General features: G+C 46.6%; 1 protein-coding gene across 3 annotated transcripts in view; it reads left to right on the forward strand.

Moving 5' to 3' along the window:
- Nucleotides 1-20,369, forward strand: part of l(2)10685 (5-methylcytosine rRNA methyltransferase l(2)10685) — a 109,804-nt gene that overhangs the window by 82,175 nt on the left and 7,260 nt on the right. Inside the window, exon 6 of one of the 3 annotated variants that reach the window (XM_077629637.1) lies at nt 2,025-2,774. The exons of 1 other annotated variant lie outside the window; for it this stretch is intronic. In XM_077629637.1, the coding sequence (XP_077485763.1) occupies nt 2,025-2,774 (750 nt within the window). The remainder of the gene's footprint in view (nt 1-2,024; nt 2,775-20,369) is intronic. One more of the 3 variants, XM_077629638.1, reaches the window with a different exon arrangement.

Genomic DNA, 20,369 nt, shown 5'->3' on the forward strand with positions numbered 1-20,369 from the left:
TTACTGCTGGGTGTTGCTGGCTTTATAAAGACAGCAAAGGTCACATGACTGGCCGTTACAAGCGGCATGTGTGAAACAGTCTTTGCTCCTGCTATACATTAGCCTGCACGCTTGGTAACATATCGCGCGTACTTGATAATACTACATCCCTTCCCCCTAAGCTGGAGTATGTGAGACGATCTGGTGGCTTGTGTAGGCTTGTGGTGGCTTGTATGGGGCTGTTCGGACGTGTTTCACATGGCTTTCCTGCAAGAAACTAGACATGGTGGCATTTGCAAACTGTGGCCCGTTATCCGGTACCAAGCAGTATGGTAGGCCAAACCGTGCGAAAGTACTTGAATGGTGGTCTCTGCTGTGGCGGTGTTCAAAGGTATGGCCTCCATCCACTTTGTCTCGGTGTCAACCAAAACGAAAATTTGGTAGCCATTGATGGGGCCTGCAAAATCCATATGCAACCTGTTCCGTGGTTTGTTGCTCGCCGGCCATGGAGACAGAACTTCAGCAGCCGGCATAGGCCAGCATTGAATACCATGAGGGCAACTTTAAACCAACACTTTGATGTCCTTACCTAGTCCAGGATACCAAAATAACGCTCGAGCTGTGTGCTTCATGGCTGTGATACTGGGGTGACTGTCGTGCTGTTCCTTTAGCATGCATCGCTGCGCCGCCTCCGGCAACACTACTCGATGGCCCCAGTATATCAGATCGTGGCTGGCGGCGAGCTCGTTATGGCGAGAAAGATACGGCATCAGGTGTTGCTGTGCTGCCGATAAGTGCCGTCGCCAGCCGCGTGAGATCCACCCCCTCATCCGCTGAAACGTATCGTCTGAGCGGCTTAAGTCCGCTAGTTGCTGAGTGGAAAGGGCCATGGAATTTAGGCCCTGCGTATAAAGCACATATTCCATGGGTGCTTGCCCTTTTCGTTCACCCAATCCCGGCAAAGGTAGGCGACTGAGCGCGTCTACGTTAGCATTTAGGTGCCCTGGGCGGTACTCTAGGTTATAATGGTAAGGAGACAGTAGCAGTGCCCACTGTTGGATTCTTCCCGCGGCCATGTGCGGAATTGGCCGCTCCGGGTGAAACAGTCCGGTCGGCTGCTTGTGATCCGTCACGAGAGTGAAATGCTTCGCCAACAAGTAATCTTGAATCTTTGTAACGCCGAACACCAAGGCCAATGCTTCTTTTTCCTGTTACGAATAATTCCACTCAGCCGGTGTCAGAGCTCTCGAACGGAACGATATGGGGTGGTCCCTGTTCCCGATTCGGTGTGACAGCACCGTGCCGACCCTTACTGGCGAAGCGTCGCATTCAGGCCGCAACGGCTTTTCGGGGTCGTAGTGCGTGAGAAGTTCCGCTTCCCCCATAGTGCACTTGGCTGCCTGAAAGGCTTTTTCCTGCTCGGCTGTCCATTGCCATCGTGCTGCTTTCACAAACAGCCTATAGAGTGGAGCCAACGTTGCTGCAAGGTTCAGCAAAAACTTGGCGTAATATGCGATCAACCCCAAAAAGGATTTTAGCTGGCTCACCGTCCCTCGTCTTGGTGCAGCGGTGATTGCTTCCATATTCTGAGGGGGGTGTAAGCCAGTTGCGTTGATCTTGTGGCCCAAGAACGTAACTTGCTTCTCGCGGAACCTGCATTTGTCAAGATTCAACTTGAGTCCGTTGTCACACAACTGCTCGAAGACTTGCCGGAGAGTGGAATTGTCGTTCTCCTTTTCAGCAATACTGATGTCGTGTCGTCCAAGTACACCTTGATGCGAGGAAGACCTAGCAGAACAGATTCGAGGTGGCGCTGGAACAAACCTGGAGCCAATGCGATGCCGAAAGCGAGGTGGTTGTATGCAAACAACCCTTTGTGTCTGTTCAACACGGCAATTTTTCGTGCTTCGTCGTCCAGTTGAAGTTGATTATACGCATGTCGTAAATCCAAAGTAGTGAACCCCCCCCCCCGTATAGAGATGAGAGGGCAGGCCAGCAGCAGTATCGGCAACATGCTCAGCAACCATTTTTGTCTTGCTCTACAGGCTTTGGCGGCCCTTCTGTGCGGACCAGTTCCACCGCGTGGCTGCGACCCAGTGGCTACGTCGTTTGACCTGGTCAATGAGCCCTCGCATCGCGGGAAAGAACGGTGGCCCAGCGCCTGCGCATCAAGGGCAATCGACGTGGATGTGTTCAGTGAGCTGGCATCGGAAAATCTGGCTCGTGCCAGGTGCCCGGCGATTACATTGCTTTCCGTTCCGCAACTGACAGCGCATCACTTCATCTCGACAACTGTGACGTCACATCACATGGCTCTGCAAGCCCCTTTAAAAGAGCGAGCAACATCGACTTTCTTCAGTGGGCAGGCCAGCAGCAGTATCGGCAACATGCTCAGCAACCATTTTTGTCTTGCTCTACAGGTTTTGGCGGCCCTTCTGTGCGGACCAGTTCCACCGCGTGGCTGCGACCCAGTGGCTACGTCGTTTGACCTGGTCAACGAGCCCTCGCATCGCGGGAAAGAACGGTGGCCCAGCGCCTGCGCATCAAGAGCAATCGACGTGGATGTGTTCAGTGAGCCGGCATCGGAAAATCTGGCTCGTGCCAGGTGCCCGGCGATTACATTGCTTTCCGTTCCGCAACTGACAACGCATCGCTTCATCTCGACAACTGTGACGTCACATCACATGGCTCAGCAAGCCCCTTTAAAAGAGCGAGCAACGTCGACTTTCTTCAGTGGGCAGGCCAGCAGCAGTATCGGCAACATGCTCAGCAACCATTTTTGTCTTGCTCTACAGGTTAGTAAAAACGTTTCCATGTACTGTTATCGTAGTGACAACCGGTTTCTGTTGCTGCTGCCCTGCCCACAGTGTTTCAAATGTATTCTGGCGCACATTGCTTTATTGCTTACTAACCTACTTCTTTCGGGCGATATTGAGACAAACCCGGGACCAACTGAGAAGCAATTGCTGTCGGAACTGCTAGACAGCCAAAAGAAAGTGCAAGGAACTATTGAAGGAATAATCGACGGTCAGAATGAAATAAAAGAGCAAATGGTTACACTAAACAACAGAATAGATGGCATTGAACAGCAGTTGTCCAAGCTAGGCACGCTGACAAAACAAGTAAGCGAAATAGAAAAAACAATAGCAGATTTTGACAGCCAGTTGTCCTTTCTGATGAATAAGGTGGACGACTTAGAAAACAGAAGCCGTCGCAATAATCTTATAATTTACGGTTTAGAAGAGTCAGGAAACGAGACGCTTGAAGACCTTGAAAACAAAGTGAAAGACGACATAATAATAAAGAAGATAGGTATAACACCTACAGGTATAGAAAGACTTCATAGGCTTGGGCGTAAATCCAGTGACAAATCTAGACCGGTTATCATAAAATTTCTTGGCTATCGGGAAAAGGCATCCATTTTACAAGCAGCCTACAAACTAAAAGGATCGTCGTACTCTATCTCGGAAGACTTCTCAAAGCGCGTGCGTGACTTGCGTAAACTTTTGTGGGACAGCGCAGCGGAAGAAAAAGCAAATGGCGCTAAGGTAAAGCTGGTCTTTGATAAAGTTAGCATTGATAGTGTTATGTTTGTTTTGGATGCCCAGAAAGGAGAGCGTGTCAGATTGGTCAATAAGAAAAATAACTGACAGAAAAAGCATGATCCTACATCCTTGAAAATCTTAAACATTAACTGCAGAAGTGTAATCAATAAAGTAACCGAGCTTGAAGGGCTCCTTTTTACTAACAATTCAGACATTGCTGTGCTAACCGAAACATGGTTACATGATGCAATTTTCGACAGTGAATTCGTGCCTACTGGTTACAATGTACTCCGGAAAGACCGTACTGGAAGAGGTGGCGGCGTCTGTATGATATACAAGAAATCATTACGAGTTTTAAGGATGCCTGACGTGCCTAATGTAGAGTGCATTTTCAGTAAAACATATTGTGGTACAATCAGGTACATTATAGGTGTGTTGTACAGGCCCCCTTCTTCTTCCATATCGGTTTTAAATGATTTAAAAACTTACACGAACACATATTTAAAACCTGGCGATCGGAAAATTCTAGCTGGCGACTTTAATCTGCCTAATATTGACTGGCGCACGATGTCTCTCAAAAACCATAATGACAAAACAGGTGATGCCATGTTGGACATAGCATTAGCATTTGATTTATCCCAACTTGTTGACGAGTACACCAGGGTACACGACAGCGCTAAATCTATACTGGACCTTTTCTTCGTAAGCGGATCTATTAGTACTAAAACAAAATGCGAAATAATCCTAGGAATCTCCGATCACCAGGCCGTGTTCCTTACCTTATCTGATGCCGCTATTGACAGGCATCCAAAACAGTCATGTTTTCCCAACTTCTCACGCACTGATGACACATCAATAATCGATACCTTATCCTTTCATTTTGATAGCTTTTCGAGGTCTACCGCAAATATAGACGATCTGTGGATTTCTTTCAAGGATCTGGTTATGGTGTGTATTAGCCGTTTTGTGCCAATCATTGTTAAAAAGACAAAACGTGGCAATCCCTGGATTTCCCGCACTTCAATAAAAATGCGCAGAAAATTAAAAAAGTTGAAAAAGAAAAGGCAAGCAGTTGTCCATCCTGAAAGCCTGCTGGATAAAATTTCCGCCCTGTCAAGTCAACTACGAGGACAAGTAGCACTTGATAAAGAAAATTATTTTGGCGATTTGTTGCCTAATTTCATAACTAGCTCACCTGAAAAATTTTGGCGTACAATCTCACCAGTATCTAGGGATTCCCATGCATTTGAAATCAATGGCACATTAACACATGACGGAAAAGTAATATCAACCGCCTTTAACGAATACTTCAAATCCGTTTTTACTAATGATAATGACATACAACCTGTGTTCGAAACATGCTTACCTCCGATGCCTGATCTTGTCATCAGTGAACAGGGTATAACAAAAATGCTTTTGAATCTTAACGTAAAAAAATCCCTTGAGCCTGATAAAATACCCAATGCATTCCTAACGAGGTATGCAGAATGGGTGTCCAAGTATTTGTTTATAATTTTTTCTAGGTCTCTAAACGAAGGACAGGTTCCGAGCGACTGGAGGACGGCCAGAGTCCAACCACTTCATAAAAATGGAAACAAACAGTACATTAACAATTACCGACCGATTTCATTAACATCGACAGCTTGCAAAATTATGGAACACATAATACACACCCACTTTTCCCATTTTCTTGAACAACACAATTTTATTACAAATTTCCAACACGGATTCTGGAAAGGTTATTCTACTTGTACCCAATTAGTTCAGACTATACACGATTTTGCGAAAGCTATTAACAATGGTAGCCAAACAGATGCCATTTTTATGGATTTCGCCAAAGCATTTGATAAGGTCTCTCACAAAAAGCTGCTTTCCAAAATTAATAGCACACTCAGAAATAACAAAATCATTAATTGGATTTCAGCATATTTGAATAACCATCAGCAATATGTCTCTTTTGGGGAACATTCCTCTCAAACTGTTTTTGTTGACTCTGGCATCCCTCAGGGCTCAGTGCTTGGGCCACTCTTGTTTATCATTTACATTAACGACATCGTGAAAGACATTCCAGTTAATATTAAACTATACGCGGATGACTGTGTGCTATACTCCGAAATTAAAAATATGTCACATCAGGTAAAACTTAATCAGGCTTTTCAGAAAATTAGTTCCTGGTGTGATGCATGGCAGATGCCTATCAACTTTCAAAAAACCGTGTATATGAGAATCACTCACAAGAAAAGTCCACTGATGTTCCAATATTCATTTGACAACAACATTCTTTACGAAGTCTCACACTACAAATATCTAGGGCTATGGATTACTAACAACCTTGACTGGACTAAACACATTGATCAAACTGTAAATAATGTAAACCGTAAACTTTTTTTTCTTAAGCGTGCATTGAGACTTTCCACACCCCGAGTTCGGCTTCTAGCGTATAAACCGGTTGTCCTTCCAATATTAGATTATGCGGCAATAATTTGGGATCCATTCACCAAAACAAACGTAAATAAAATTGAAAAAATACAAAAGAAAGCAGTACGTTTTGTTTACAATAGCTGTGTACGCACATCAGTAAGTGACCTCTTAAACAGGGCTGCTTTAATACCTATAACCGAAAGGAATCGCGTTTCTCGACTAAAGTTCTTATACCAATTGGTCAAAGGTCATTTTAAAATTAACATTGATGGACTAATATCTTTCTCTTCAGGTTATTCTACAAGACAACGTCACAATCTTACAATCACCCCTTTCACCCAGCATAATAACTGCTTTAAATATTCTTTTTTTCCGCGAACAGTAACGGAGTGGAATCAACTTACTAACGACGAAGTCTTACAGCTATCTGTAACATCATTCATCGGCAACCTCAGTGCACAATAATGTCCTCTGTCATGCATTCCCGGTTCCCATTTTTGAACTGAATTTAATATTGTGATCGTTTTGGTGCTCTTTCTTCATTTAATTAATTCCCTGTCGACCATGATCACTGATGACTTGATAGTAGTGTATTTATATGCCCCAAACCTTAGTGTACCTTTTTGTTGTGTTACGTCATTGAGCCTTTCATTTTTGCTGTTTTGTTGCTTATTATTAATTGGTGGCCTTTGTACTTTTTTTTTCTTAATATTTGTACTTACCTATTTTCTGTATGCTCACCCTGTGAAAATCCCTTCCTGGGATTGCAGTATTAATAAATAAATAAATAAAGATGTCCTCAATTTTTGGCAACAGATACTGTTCCAGATGTGTCGCCGAATTCACGGTTAACTTGAAGTCTCCGCACAGCCTAATATCCCCGTTTCGCTTCACTACAGGCACAACGGCGTAGCCCACTTGGAAACTCTCACTGGTGAAAGCACTCCTTCCTTGACTTGGCGGTCGATTTCTGCACACACCTTTTCTCGAAGCGCGTATGGCACCGGTCGAGCCTTGAGGAAGCGTGGTAGAGTGACATCTTTTTTATGTAGTTTCACGGGTGGCCCCTTACAGCAACTCAAACTCTGCTCAAAAACTTCCGGAAATTCCATCAAAAGTTTCGCTTCGCTGTCGTGGCGTCACCGTGTATGACATGTATGTTCTGCGATGCGCATTCTTCCAGTAGTGCCATGCCAGCCCTCCAGAAGGCTTGGATGGTGTTCTGGCCGCACAAAAGAGGCCCGTTGCAATCCACTACAACCAGCGAGCTGTCCACTTGCGTGCTACTGCATTTGACTTTTATGGCTACTTGGCCAAGGACCGGCAGCGGTCCCAGGAAGCACGTCAGGCGCAGTGAAGTCTTCTCCAGTGGCGGCCACCATTCGCGGTTATTCTCGAATACCCTTCTTGGAATGACGCTGATAGTGGACCCTGTATCTACCAGCATGCGCAGGTTCCGGCCTTCCCAGATGAAATCCCTTTCAAATGGCCGTGCGGACTCGTTCCTAGTGTAGCTGTGAGCCTCCAAAGCGTAGAGCATTTCCTCGCCACTTCCGTCACTGCCGTCTAGCTCCTTCACCGCGTAAGTTCCTGAAGGGGTTGCGCGACCGCTGGAACACATGCTTGCCAGGTGACCCTTCCGGCCGCACTTGTGACACGTCACTTTCTTGTGTCCGCACATTTCCGAAGCATGGTACAAGCCACACTTCCCACACTGAGTGGGCTCTGTCATGGATCCATGCCCGCGTACGAACTTCTGCAGATTCCTCCTGTGCTTCTGTACGAAGTTGGCAGCACCGTTGTCGTTGAAGCTCCTCTCTTGCATTGCCCGGACATTCGTTTCTGTGGCTTCCGCTGCTAGAGCAAACGCTTCTGCCTCCGCCAGGCTTAACTTCTGTTGCGACAACATGTGTCGTCGAGCTTGTTCATCACGGATTCCGCAGACAATCCGATCCCGCAGCATGCGGTCCAAAAACATCTCGAAACTGCAGTCTTTTGCGAGACATTTCAGGTCAGTGATATAGTTCCGTACCTTTTCGTCTTCCACGTGGTTCCGCATAAATAAAGCATAGCTTGCTGCAATCTCATTGGCTTGTGGGTCGAAGTGGTTGTCCATGTGCTGTATGACGACTTCATAGCTCAAGCTGTTCACCGATTCCGTCTGGCACTGGCCTTGAAGCAGGTGAACCACGTTGTCGCTCAGGGCCGACACCAGAAGCGCACGCTTTTTGCCCGGATCTGTGATGCCGTGGCCTTCAAAAAAGGCCTCCAAACGAACATGGTAACTGCTCCAGCTACCGGTCGTATCGTCGAATTCGGGTGGCCTGGCTGTCATCGTGCAGCTATCCCATTCTCGTCACCACTGAAGTAATGGAACGTAGCCGGTGGGTAGTGGCAGAAGAAAGAACGTTTATTGCTGGGTGTTGCTGGCTTTATAAAGACAGCAAAGGTCACATGACTGGCCATGATAAGTGGCACATGTGAAACAGTCTTTGCTCCTGCTGTACATCAGCCTGCACGCTTGATAACGCGTAGTTGATAATACTACAAAGACTAGTCATGGTACACTGCTGTTGGCACAGCTATATCCAAATGCACTACAACTATCAGAGGCGGCTGCTCTCACAAACACAATTCTAGCACGCTCAGATAAGCAACACCACCCACTCCGGCAAACTATGTGATGACAATCCATGCTCAACGCTAAACAAATGACGGGGCTGCTGGCGTCACAGTCGCTCATGCCGTGTACTGCTGTTGCGCTGCTAGTAGACTGCCGAGCTGGTAGAGCCTTGTGGTAGAGCATCCGCCTCGCATTCGGGAGGTGCTGGGTTCGATCCCCAGTGCCACCAGGTACCCACCGGTTTTTTAATGGGTACAAGATTTCCCCCAGCCTGGTGCTCAGCTCTTCTAGGGTGAGATGCTTGGGAAAAGGGTCTTGACCACAGTTGCCTTGACGGATCAGAGATAAGTTCCGCCGTCAAGCAACCCTAAATCCGCCTCGTGCGTTAGAAGCCCAACTTGTGGCCCTTTTTTTTTTTCTCATAAAGTCGGAGAGCCAGAAAAACCGGACTTGCCCAGAACCACAGTGATACTCTGAAGTTTTCGCTTCTGACGAAGGATCGCTTACAGCAGTGTTGAACTTGACACTGGTTAGAGCGTACGAGCTTTGAGTCGAACTCTTCAATTGGGAGTGAAACACGAAGCACCTTTGGCAGGCTGAGTGTTAGAAACTGGGTTTGCCCCTGAAAGGGTGCAGCGGGGTTTGCGGAGCCTCCTCCAAGCACACACCCCTGAAGAAGCCGGGCGCCGAGCCGGGGTTAGCTTGTGTCCATTTTTACCGGTGGGTGTCCGGCAGTGGGTTTCGAACCAACCACCTCCCGCAGCCGAAGCGGACACCCAGACCACTAGGCCACAGCTGTGGAAGTCGTATGAACAGCGCGTTCGAAACCAGACACATGGCAACAGGGTGGCAACTCCAAAGCTTCTCCAGACTTTATACAACTTGTTCAAATGCGTGCCTGCCCGACGCCCTGAATACGCACACATCACGGGGAGCACCATTTGGCCTTTGAAGTTTTGAGCTGTGCGTTTGATCGAGAATGTTAGTGTAGTTTCAAGGGCTGTCAAGGCCCTGCCGCACTTAAATGTGTACATTGAATTGTCTTAAAACAGGAACAAGCAACCGAACGGCACGACTGTATATACAATGCAAAAGGAGCACAAGTTGGCTGTGCTGCATGAAACAGATTTAAGTTGGTTGACATCGGAACAAATCACTACGTATAAACGCAGCGGTTTGGTCCAAGGCCCTTTCCCAAAGCATTTCACCCCAGAAATTTTGAGTACCAAGTCGGGGGAGATCTTGTACCCATCAGAAAACCACCGATGGGTAACAGGAATCATGGGGATCGAACCACCTAGCCCCCCCCCCCCCCACCCCGTTTGGAAGGCGGATGCTGTTTGTTGACTGCTTGTGCCATGGCACTATCACTCTGATGCCATGGTCACCTCTAGTGTTTGCCTAGGTCCCGCTGCTCGCTTTGCGTGGTCAGTCGTGCTAAGTTTCTTCCTTTTGGCCCATGTTGTTAATCATCAACGAAGAACAAGAAACCACAGCCTTGCTCGTTGAAAATCCATGTGCCTGCGGCCTATAGTCATGGCCGCAGCACAGATCGCCACTACGTCTGAATGACCGAGCTGGCAACTAGCGACCCTGGCAACAGACCCAACAGTTCATGAGCGCACATTTCGTCGACTGCTGGGCCACGGCATCATCACTGTGTGCAAAAGAAAAGCTTGCCTTTGTAGCCAGCACAGTCCAGCGTCTTGAAGCCAGTAATGCGAGCTTTCAGCAGTAAACTTCATGTGTCCCTTAAGAACGATTTAGAGAAATTAATTATTCATGCCGATAAGATAGAGGGTAATGTTGAATTCTTGTCATGTAGTGCTTAACTTCCTGTAGCCAGTTGAGACTTAGTGAAAATTCAAGACAAAATTATTGAGCTAAAGAACTGGTCAAGACGCTCGAATTTGATTTCTTATGGCCTTTCAGGCTTGGACAAGTCTGAAACATGGGAGACATTGGATCACGTTGGGAAGAAATTCTGCGTGATGAAGCTGACAATAAATCTCATCTGATTTGAGGGCTCGCTGCTTGGGCCATTTTTCTATTAATAAGGAATGGCCTATAATTGCAAATTTTTTTAATTAGAAAGAGGTTGAATTGGTTTTGAGTCATGGGTTCAAACTAAAGAACATCAGTTTCAGCATTGCATGGAACTACTCCGAGGCCGTCTAAGAAAAACTCCGCAAGTTATTACACTTTTCCTGCAATATTGGAAAGGATAATGATCTCATACGTCTTGTTTTTAAAGGAGCTCTGAAACACCTTCCGAAGAGAGCACATCAACTCGCTTAATCATTGCATTGTGTTGTCATGAAAACCTGAGCCACATAATACACTTCTACACGCAGCAGAGGATCCACAGTCACGCGCGAAAGTTGGCGAGCTCTTCCCAGCGACATTTTCATGCTCGCACCCTCCTCCGTCGCTCGCACCTGCGTGTACAAGTTCAGAGATGGCCATTGGTTATATTCTTTTAGACATCAGGCAGCCACCACGGCAACGGCCAACAACTGACATAGCTCTGGCAGGTCAGGAAGGTCCGCCTCTGGGGGTGGGGCCGGCAGAGGAGCGCCGATCTTCCAGACCTTCCAGCGTGCAAAAAGTGACGAGAGGAAAGGGAAAGTCACATAGATGCTGAAATTCAAATTTGGACTACAGATAACTCAGCTTCTACAAAACGCATTAAAATAATTCTTGCTGGACAATATTCACGAAGTGGTGTGCTTTAACATCTCAGGCATTCTGAAACGTTATTAGAGCCCCTTTCAGAGCCCCTTTGAAAAACTCCTCGTAAACGATGAAGTATACGAGTGGAACACCGAACAAAATCATGCTAAAGCAAGTTGTTGGGCGAATTGATGACAATCGTCCATAGTTATAGCGCGAAAGACAGGACAAGAAAGGACGACAGAACACAGCGCAGTGTTCTCCTCTCTTGTCCTGTCTTTCGCGCTCTATGGAAAATTATGCCGTGCATGTCTCCTGCCTATGTGACTTAGGACATTTGTCTGTTGTTCATCCTAGTCGACCTACTGGAACCTCGTTGCCACCTTAACTGCATTCCAGAGCTGTAAAGAGCATATCATTTTTGTATACTAACATTAATGTTGTACAGTAACAACATTTTTGTACACTAACATCACTAACACTAAATCAGCTTTCAGATTGTTTCATTGTGACAGGAAGTTTCAATGAGGGAGCGGTGCCCTTATCACTGTAGGAAGTGATATCTTTGCTCTGTTAAATTATTATCATACCCTTTCTTGAATGCTTGGGCGTTTCATTGCAGGTTGGTAAAGTTCCTCTGATAGTTGGCATTTTCTGTTGCCCACAAGGCATGAACGATACGTTCGCATATGAATTTTATTGTATACTAAGTCAGGTTTTTCAGTGTTTTCTTATATCCACAGTAATAATTTTTTTTAGACTTTAATTTTTCTAACATCAAGTGGCTGATGTTATCCGTGCCAGCACGTGACGCAGAAGCTAACTCCTTTCTCCAAGCTTGCTTAGACTTTTCATAGTCTTACTATCATTCAGGTGATAGAGAAATGCTCAGAATTTAACCAGCGCCTATATATATTGTCACGGGTTGTTGTGGCAACCCGAGAAGGCAACTGGGAGATGGGCCAGGGTGTCCTGAACCAGACTCGGTGGGAGCCGGGTGAAATTGTCGCGACTCAGTTCACGCGCACTCCACACGATCCTCTATTTCTTCGTTGCCGATTGCCCCGAGCAGTCAGCAGCAAGGATACGTGGCACGCATGACACTACTCTCCTCCCTAAAGACGAATCATCCCGATGCGCATACAGGCATAACTAGAACGGTAAAACATACCTAGAACGGAAAGAGTTAGATGTGCTCCCATCGGTCACAGTAAGCTTTGAGGTGCACAACATGAACGTCAGACTGAGGGGGCTGATGGGATGTTCGGGGCGCAGTAGGAAGTACTCGTAATTTACATCGTCTGTACAACAAACCACCTTGTATGATGCAAAGTAGCGTTTCAGGAGCTTCTCGCTGAGACGACGGCGTAGAACTGGAGTACAGACCCACACTCTATCGCTAGGTTGGAGATGAACTTCACAATGCTGGAGGTTGTACCTGCGTGCATCGACGCGCTGACAGTCTTGGATGCATAGTCTTGCCAGCTGTCCGACTTCTTCCGCGTGCTGCGAGTTGAGCATTATCGTAAGCATAGGCCTCTGGGTCATGGAGCAGCATAGCTTCAAGCATTGTAATTACTTCTCTTTCATGAACCAGCTGGAACAGCAAAAACCCGGTGGTCTCTTGAAGGGCGGTGTTATAAGCAAAAGTAATGTATGGCAGAACTTCGTCCCACATATTCGTGCTGAAAATCCGCATACATAGAAAGCATGCCTGCCACGGTCTTGTTGAGGTGCTCGGTGAGCCCGTTTGTTTGGGGGTTGTATTATGTGATCGGTGATCAGGACCTCTGGGGCACCGTGATGAAAGGCGATGGACTCTGCAAGGCTAATCCCAACGGTAGTTTACAACCACTCAACTCAACTCAACTCTACGAAAAACTTCACCTCACCGGCAGCTGTTGCCGAGGGCAAAGCTCACGACGCGGCATAGCGTTTGAGGTAATCCATGGCGACAGCGATGTAGCGGTTCCCCAACGTGAACATACGAAAAGTGCCAATGAGATCCACACCTATTTGCTGGAACGGAGTCGGTGGTGGCGGGATGGTATGAAGATGTCCTGCAGGCCGCACGGGCGGATTCTTAATGGCGATGATCCAGGCGGTCCAGAGCACAACACAGTGGGTCTCTCTATCGCAGAAGGCTGTTAGCAACCCCAGCCATTCATGTGGAATTAATTGGCTGCTGAACTCAATTGCAGCCCTTCGGGCTGCAGTTCAGCTGAGCCACAAGAACTGGATGTAGCCCATCCAGTACTTGCAATACGTTGTATGCTGCTGGTGTGCTCAGGCTGGAAAGCACAGCATGCATGAGATTCATGAAGGATGTGAGCATTTCAATTACTTTTAAATCTATCTTGGCCACAGTCCAGATGGTGGCTTTTGTCTGGAGCCGTCTTAAGAGATGGACACTGCGGTTTCGGCAACTTAGCTGGCACAGTAGGCGTGCGAGGCTTCGGCAGTGGTGGCCAAATAATATCAGAAGCAGGAGGGCCTGCGTCACCAGACGACTGGCTTGCTTAATTTAGTGCGGCTGCTGGAGAAGGCGGACACGCTGCAGTGGCTCTTGGAGCCTTCCCATCAAAAGTAGACCTCCGGCGACGCGAATGGCATTGACGCACCTTTGCTGCGGCCTCTCGGTGTGTAGAATGGTCTCGCGCCATTTCTTTGAGTACCGCCCGTTCAGTAAATAGGGGCAGTCTTTCGAGAAACAGTCATGAGGGTCATGGCAATTTGCACACTTCAAGGCAGTCGGTCGGCTTGGAGCATCTCGGGCACAAGATGGAGTTGTTGCAGACGCTGCTCACGTGACCGATCCTCATGCTCCTCCTGCACTGTAGCGGCTTCGGAACGAAAGGTCGAACTGGGTGTCGAAAATGCCCAACCTTCACATGTGATGGTATTCAGTCACCCATGAAGGTCAGCTTGATGCATTTAGATCTGCTAAGGTGCTGTACATGGATTATTGAAATGCTGTCGGTCACCAGCTTGATTAATATGGGCAAATTGGTGTCACAGATGGTGATGTCGACGTTGTAAATTACGGCAGCCATAGTGCTGCTGCCTTAGAGGATAAGTGGGCGTACGCTGATATTGTCAAGTTTGGTGAAGGTGGTCAGGCTTTCTAGTATGCTCCACTCCTTGACATCAATGGCAATCACGTTTTTGTAGGGGTTTATTCTCATGTTTGTGGTCCCTCCGGGTACAAGGCTTTTTAGATATATAGAGGTGGCTTGGCTTTAGATATATAGAGGTGGCTTGGCTGTTCGGAAGGTTTAGGTTGTTGGATGGTTCTTGTGGCACAAACGAGACGGTTTGCACCGGTACACTTCGCGCTGTGATGATCGTTGATGTCTATCACCGTCACAAGACGGTGATGATGTCATGTCCATCGCCGTGACAAAAAGGGCGATGGTACCGGGAACTGCCCTTAGTGAGGTGCTGCCATGGAGGAAGGGAACAACTAAGGAGAGGCCATGACATCACTTTTTGCGAAGCTGTCTCACCTCGCACACGGAAGTTGACTCGCCTTTCCTCCTGTTTTTTCTCTCTCCTCGCCTTCTTCCTTCTCCTCTGAGCTTTGAGGCGCCTGTCGTGCGTAGTGCCATGTCACTTGAAAGAGAAACTTCTGAAAGTGTAGTGCGTAGTTGCGTTGGTTGTATCATCAGTGTAGTTTTGAGATGATCATGATTTGGCAGTGGAGTGTCAAAGCCAGCTGTTGTTTTTGACGCTTCAAGTCACGTGCGCGACTTTTCGGTTTCTCAAGTGAGCATTTCATCAGTTCAATGAAACGTGCTGCGCAACGTTCACCTGCGCGCTTTCTTGAAAAATAAGCTCCGTCGAAAGAAGTGGGCTGACTCCGTGCACCCTTAGCATCGTCGCATCTAGTCCAACCTACGAGTGGTGCAATCCGTGTGCTCTTGGTGAGACAAGCTTGAGATCGAACTGTAGTGCAGCATGCATGTACCCAGTGTGTCATTAAGCGCAGCATTAAGAAGGTTGTTAGTACGAAATTTGTGTGCTGATGGTGTATCATACTTCGTATAATGCACTGCTTTGCTCGTGCTAGATATTGGCGGGGCAATGATTGATAGCGGCAGCAATTGAGGATGCGTGGTAATAAAGACTGGATAGCAATCATCTCTCTGTCTTTAAATTATTCAGGTTCTTTACTGAGCTTGCATGTGTTTGTGTGTTCTCCTGCATGTTGTGCTAGAAAATGGTTGAAGAACACTCATACATTCTTTTCAGCTAGCATGGCATCACTGTGATCATCACAAAGTGAACAAAGGAGGAATGCTACTGAAGTTCATGCCCTGAAGCTGTGTTGGAGCTACGAGAGATGCCACACTGAACACCTGAATGTCACCCATTTGAGCTGTATCGTACCAGTTCTCACCTACGGGGCAGAAGCATGGAGGCTAAGGAAAGGGGTCAGCTCAAGTTAAGGACAACACAGCAAGCTATGGAAAGAAGAATGTCAGGTGTAACATTAAGAGGCTGGAAGTGGGCAGAGTAGGTGAGAGAAAAAATGCGGGTTAATGACATCCTAGTCGAAATCAACAGGAAGAAATGGGCTTGGGCAGGGCATGTGATGCGAAGGCAAGATAACCGCTGGCCTTCAAGAATAACGGAGTGGATTCCAAGAGAAGGCAAGCATAGCAGGGGGCAGCAAAAGGTTAGGTGGGCGATTGAGATTAGGAAGTTTACAGGCATAGGATAGGCACCGCTGGCAAAGGGTAGGGTTAATTGGAGAGACATGGGAGAAGCCTTTGCCCTGCAGTGGGTGTAGTCAGGCTGATGATGATGATCAATTTCTCGAACAGCACTGCTAGGCCAGCCTCACTCTATAAGATTCTGGCGTTAAACATTGCCAGGTTCAGTTTCCAATGTCTAGAGCCAGGGATTCTTGGCACTCTCCACTGTGTCGCATGTCCGACCACCGCCTTGGTCAGTTGCTCTGTAGAAGCCGGGGACTTAGCGCCAAGGGTTAATTGGTTTGTTCATAGAAGGTTGTGGCCAAGTTCTACGCCAGGGTGGCCAAGTCCTGCTCTGGTGAGGGAGTGCATTGTGGGCTTTGGTGCACCCCCTGCCTGTTTGTACAATTCTGTCCACGTGCAGAGTTTTTTTTTTTTCAAATCCACTAGAGAATTACGCGGTGCCGGGATTTGAGCCGCAGTCCTCTTGCACACAAAGTGAATAGTCTAGCTTTTTGCCATCGCTGCCAGTGTACCATTGTCTGGCAGCTGAAACCCCAAGGGCACTGAGAGTCCTGGAATTTCTGTGGGTGCTTGAAGAACCCTTGAATTTCTGGTGTACTAAGAAAGGTAGCCCCGAAGAAAAAAATGCATGCACCCACTAAATTTTGTTGCTGTTGCATAGAAATGCTTATGTTATGAATAACTGCATGGGTAATTTTGGAGCAGGCATCAATTGTATGCCATAGCATCTGAATGCACCACTGAGTGACTCAAAACTATGAATGAAAGCGTGTGCTGTGCATGTGTATTCATACCTCTTCACACAATTAAATGCGCACTGCAGCGTCAATGTAGGCAGTGAATTTTGGCTGTTAGGGAAACATTCTTTAATAAGCTTCCTGTAGGGAACCTACTAAAGGTTCTGTCATTATTACCACTGCTGCTCTCTCAGCCACTTCCGCTGTTTTCTGAGTAGCTATGCAATCTGCTGGTGTCTATCAGTAGTATGAAAACAAATGCCCAGGGTTATCTAGCACTCTCTCAAACCATGCTAAAAACAGTAATGTTGTCCCGGCAGCTCCACATCCTTGGAGTCTTGGTGAAACCCACCTCTGCTCACCATACTGAGAGCCCTGGAGGGTTATTAAAGGGGTCATGACATGGTCTACCAACAAATCGTGCTTTTATGTTGAACCTACCAGCCACAACATTACTATGCATACTTAAAGAACTAGGGCTCTCTGCTTGTTTTCGAGATATAAATTGTAATTTGAAGTTGTCGGCTCTAAGCCCTCCTCCTAGCAGCAACAGTCATTTTGAAGCAATCTGAGTGACATCATAGACTAGCAGCATCATCTGCTACAAAACCGAGTACACACATGGCCGGCGTGGAGTGCGCGCTTACTCAATTCCGGCCATGGCATAGTGTAATGAAGTCGTCGAGATCGGGTTGAAGCTAGGCAGAAAAGGGAAGAACACAAGCCGTCGTTGCCTTTGACCCCCTCCAACTCCCCCCTTCACCCCACCGCACCCCAAGCATGAACAACGAACAACCCACTACCCTACGCTCACTACCCACAATTCAGTCGTTCAGTTGCGAGCGAGCACGTGACTGTAAGCTTATGTTGTCACGAACTGCGAGCATACCAGTATTGCCTGACTTCCACTCAGTTCAGGAGAACTTTTACTTGCTGCACCAAGTGAGCTCATATTTTGTCCAGTTGTTCCTAGATGGATAGCGAACAACATGCCATGAAAGGCTTGAGTATGAAAAATGGTGTCATGACCCCTTTAAGCTTGCTTGTTCTCTGCCACGGGCAAGGAAGCATGGAGTGGGGATTCCTAATCAATTGGCAAGTCGCCATGTGAAACTCCTTCCATATTTATTTATTTATTATTAATTTATTGCATGCTGCCAGCCTGAAAGTCAGGGCAGGAGGGGGGGTACAAAACAATGCAGTTTACAAGAATACGATGTACATTCAGTCTTGCGAAGGACGACAACGAAAAGAACATGTATAACACGTACAAACCAAAAAAACAAAGTTTAAACGCTATGATACGACAGTGTGAAACACCGTTATCTATTGCGGAATGCACTCAAAAAAGAAGACAGCATCGGGCACTCACCCACATTTGCAGGTAGGTCATTCCAAATACGGATAGTTGTACGGAAAAAATGAGGCTTTGAACACATTTGTTCTGCACAAAAAATAGCTCGCCTTCTTTGAATGAAAAGAACGGGTTTGTCACTGGGTAACTGAATGAAAATATGCAAAATCTTTCTCGGCATCGTCTTTTCTGCAGGGTTTCTAAATTAGCTATTCGCAGAAGGGCTGTTGGGGACATTTTCTAGCTATAACAATTGTATATGAACCTGACACATTTACGCTGGACATTCTGAAGTTTGGTGATATTGATTTTGGTGTGCGGATCCCAAACCACTGCAGCATATTCTAAAACTGGTCTAGTGAAAGATTTGTATGCAAGTAGTTTGATTTCTGTCGAGGCTTTACCAAGGGCTCTCCTTAAATATCCGAAAGTTGCCTCATAGCTTTATTTACCATTTGTTATGTGGTCATTCCATTTTAAATCTTATGTGATTACGACTCCTAGATATTTGTGGTTAGTTACCTGAGATAAGGTGTTGTTATTGATGGTGGAGTGAAACTTCAATGGATTAACTTTTCACGTCACAGTCATAGCTACTGTTTTTATAGTTTATGCACATTTGCCAAGTTTTACACCAGTACTGAATTTTATGCAAGGACATATTTAACAGCACCTGATCGTCCTGGCTGGAAATGTCATGATAAAGTATACACTCATCGGCGAACAGACGTATTTTAATTAATATATTGGAAGCAATGTTATAGCGCAAGAAAACTAGTGGCCCCAGTACAGAACCCTGAGGAACGCTGGAGTCTACAGGTGCAGAATCCAAACTGATTCCGTCAATGGATACAGTTTGACGTCAGTATGCAAGGTATGCCGCTAGCCATACGAGCAATGAATCATTTTTAAGGATAGGTTTAAGTTTCAAAAGCAGTGTTAGGTGGCACACGCAGTGTTAGGTGGCTCACCATTATGCATACTGGAAAAGAAAGGAAGCGGGAATGCCGTCAATTCCCGAAGACTTTTTGATGTCTGGATTGAGCAGAAGTGTTAGTACACCTTCTTCACCGATAGATGAATTATTGATTGGAGGAATTTCAGCAAAATGGTTGAACTGCAGAGTAACGTCATCATCCTTGGTGAAAACAGAACAGAAATGAAGGTTTAAGGCATCAGCAACTTCCTTTCGATCTGCTACGACATTGCCATCTATCAAGAGATTCAAAACAGATTGCTTCTTTGGCGACAAGTGACGCCAAAATTTTGCTGGGGACGCAGTAAGAAACTCTTTTAAACGTACACTTTGATAATGGTCTTAGCTTTTTTTTGTAGCATTCTTCAGAAACAGACGCAGTTCAGATAACTGGTGTTTGAAAAATAAGAGACGCCGACCAGTGAAAAAAGGTTCGTTCTTGACGTTAACTGGTGTGCACCCAGAAGAAGGGCGCTGTAGATATTGTTTTCTTGCTTTTTTTCCCTTACGCCCTGCACGGGCTATTTCTTTTGTCATGCAAGATTTGGAAGTACGTTTTATGACCTTTTTTTGTGGAATGAAGTAGTTTATGCAGTGCATAACTAGATCTTTGAAGAACAACCGTAACGCATCAGCTGATATGCAGTGGGGTTGAATTGGGGCAGATAAATACGTTCTTCCCACTTAATCGCGGCTGACAAGTTGGAAACTGCCAGACCCCACCCCGTCATCGCATGTGCTACTGAGCGCATGCCGACCACGGCAGGCCTTGCTCTGAGGGAACAAAGGAACGACACATAGGCTGACACAAACAGGCACTTATTGATACAGCAACAATAACCATACCTCGGCAAACTCACGAGTGCTCACTCAGGCTCACTCACAAAACTTTGGTGAGCCTACGGGCTCACTCAAACTCGCACTTACAGAGGCTCGGGCTCACTCGAGCTCATGAACTCAAACTCATATATGCTCACAACTTAGTTGGGCTCACTCAGACTCATCAGTCATCCGAGGTGAACCACTCATGGCGACTCACGTCTCACTCAGACTCACGTGTCATCTAGGCTCACTCATTTCAACTCACGACTCATCTGGACTCACTCATTTCGACTCACCTGGGTTCACTCATTTCGACTCGACTCACCTGAACCCACTCACTCATTTTGACTCACGACTACTTGAGCTCACTCATTTCGACTCATGATTCACCTGGACTAACTCATTTCGACTCATGACTCATCTGCTCTCACTCATTCGTGCTCATTTGCGCGTTTTAACTCATGGCTCACCCAGGCTCACCTTGACTCAGGACTCCCATAAGCTCACACATCGGACAG

This window comes from Amblyomma americanum, chromosome 7 (genome assembly GCF_052857255.1).
Source record: "Amblyomma americanum isolate KBUSLIRL-KWMA chromosome 7, ASM5285725v1, whole genome shotgun sequence".
In the NCBI taxonomy this organism is placed as follows: domain Eukaryota; kingdom Metazoa; phylum Arthropoda; class Arachnida; order Ixodida; family Ixodidae; genus Amblyomma; species Amblyomma americanum.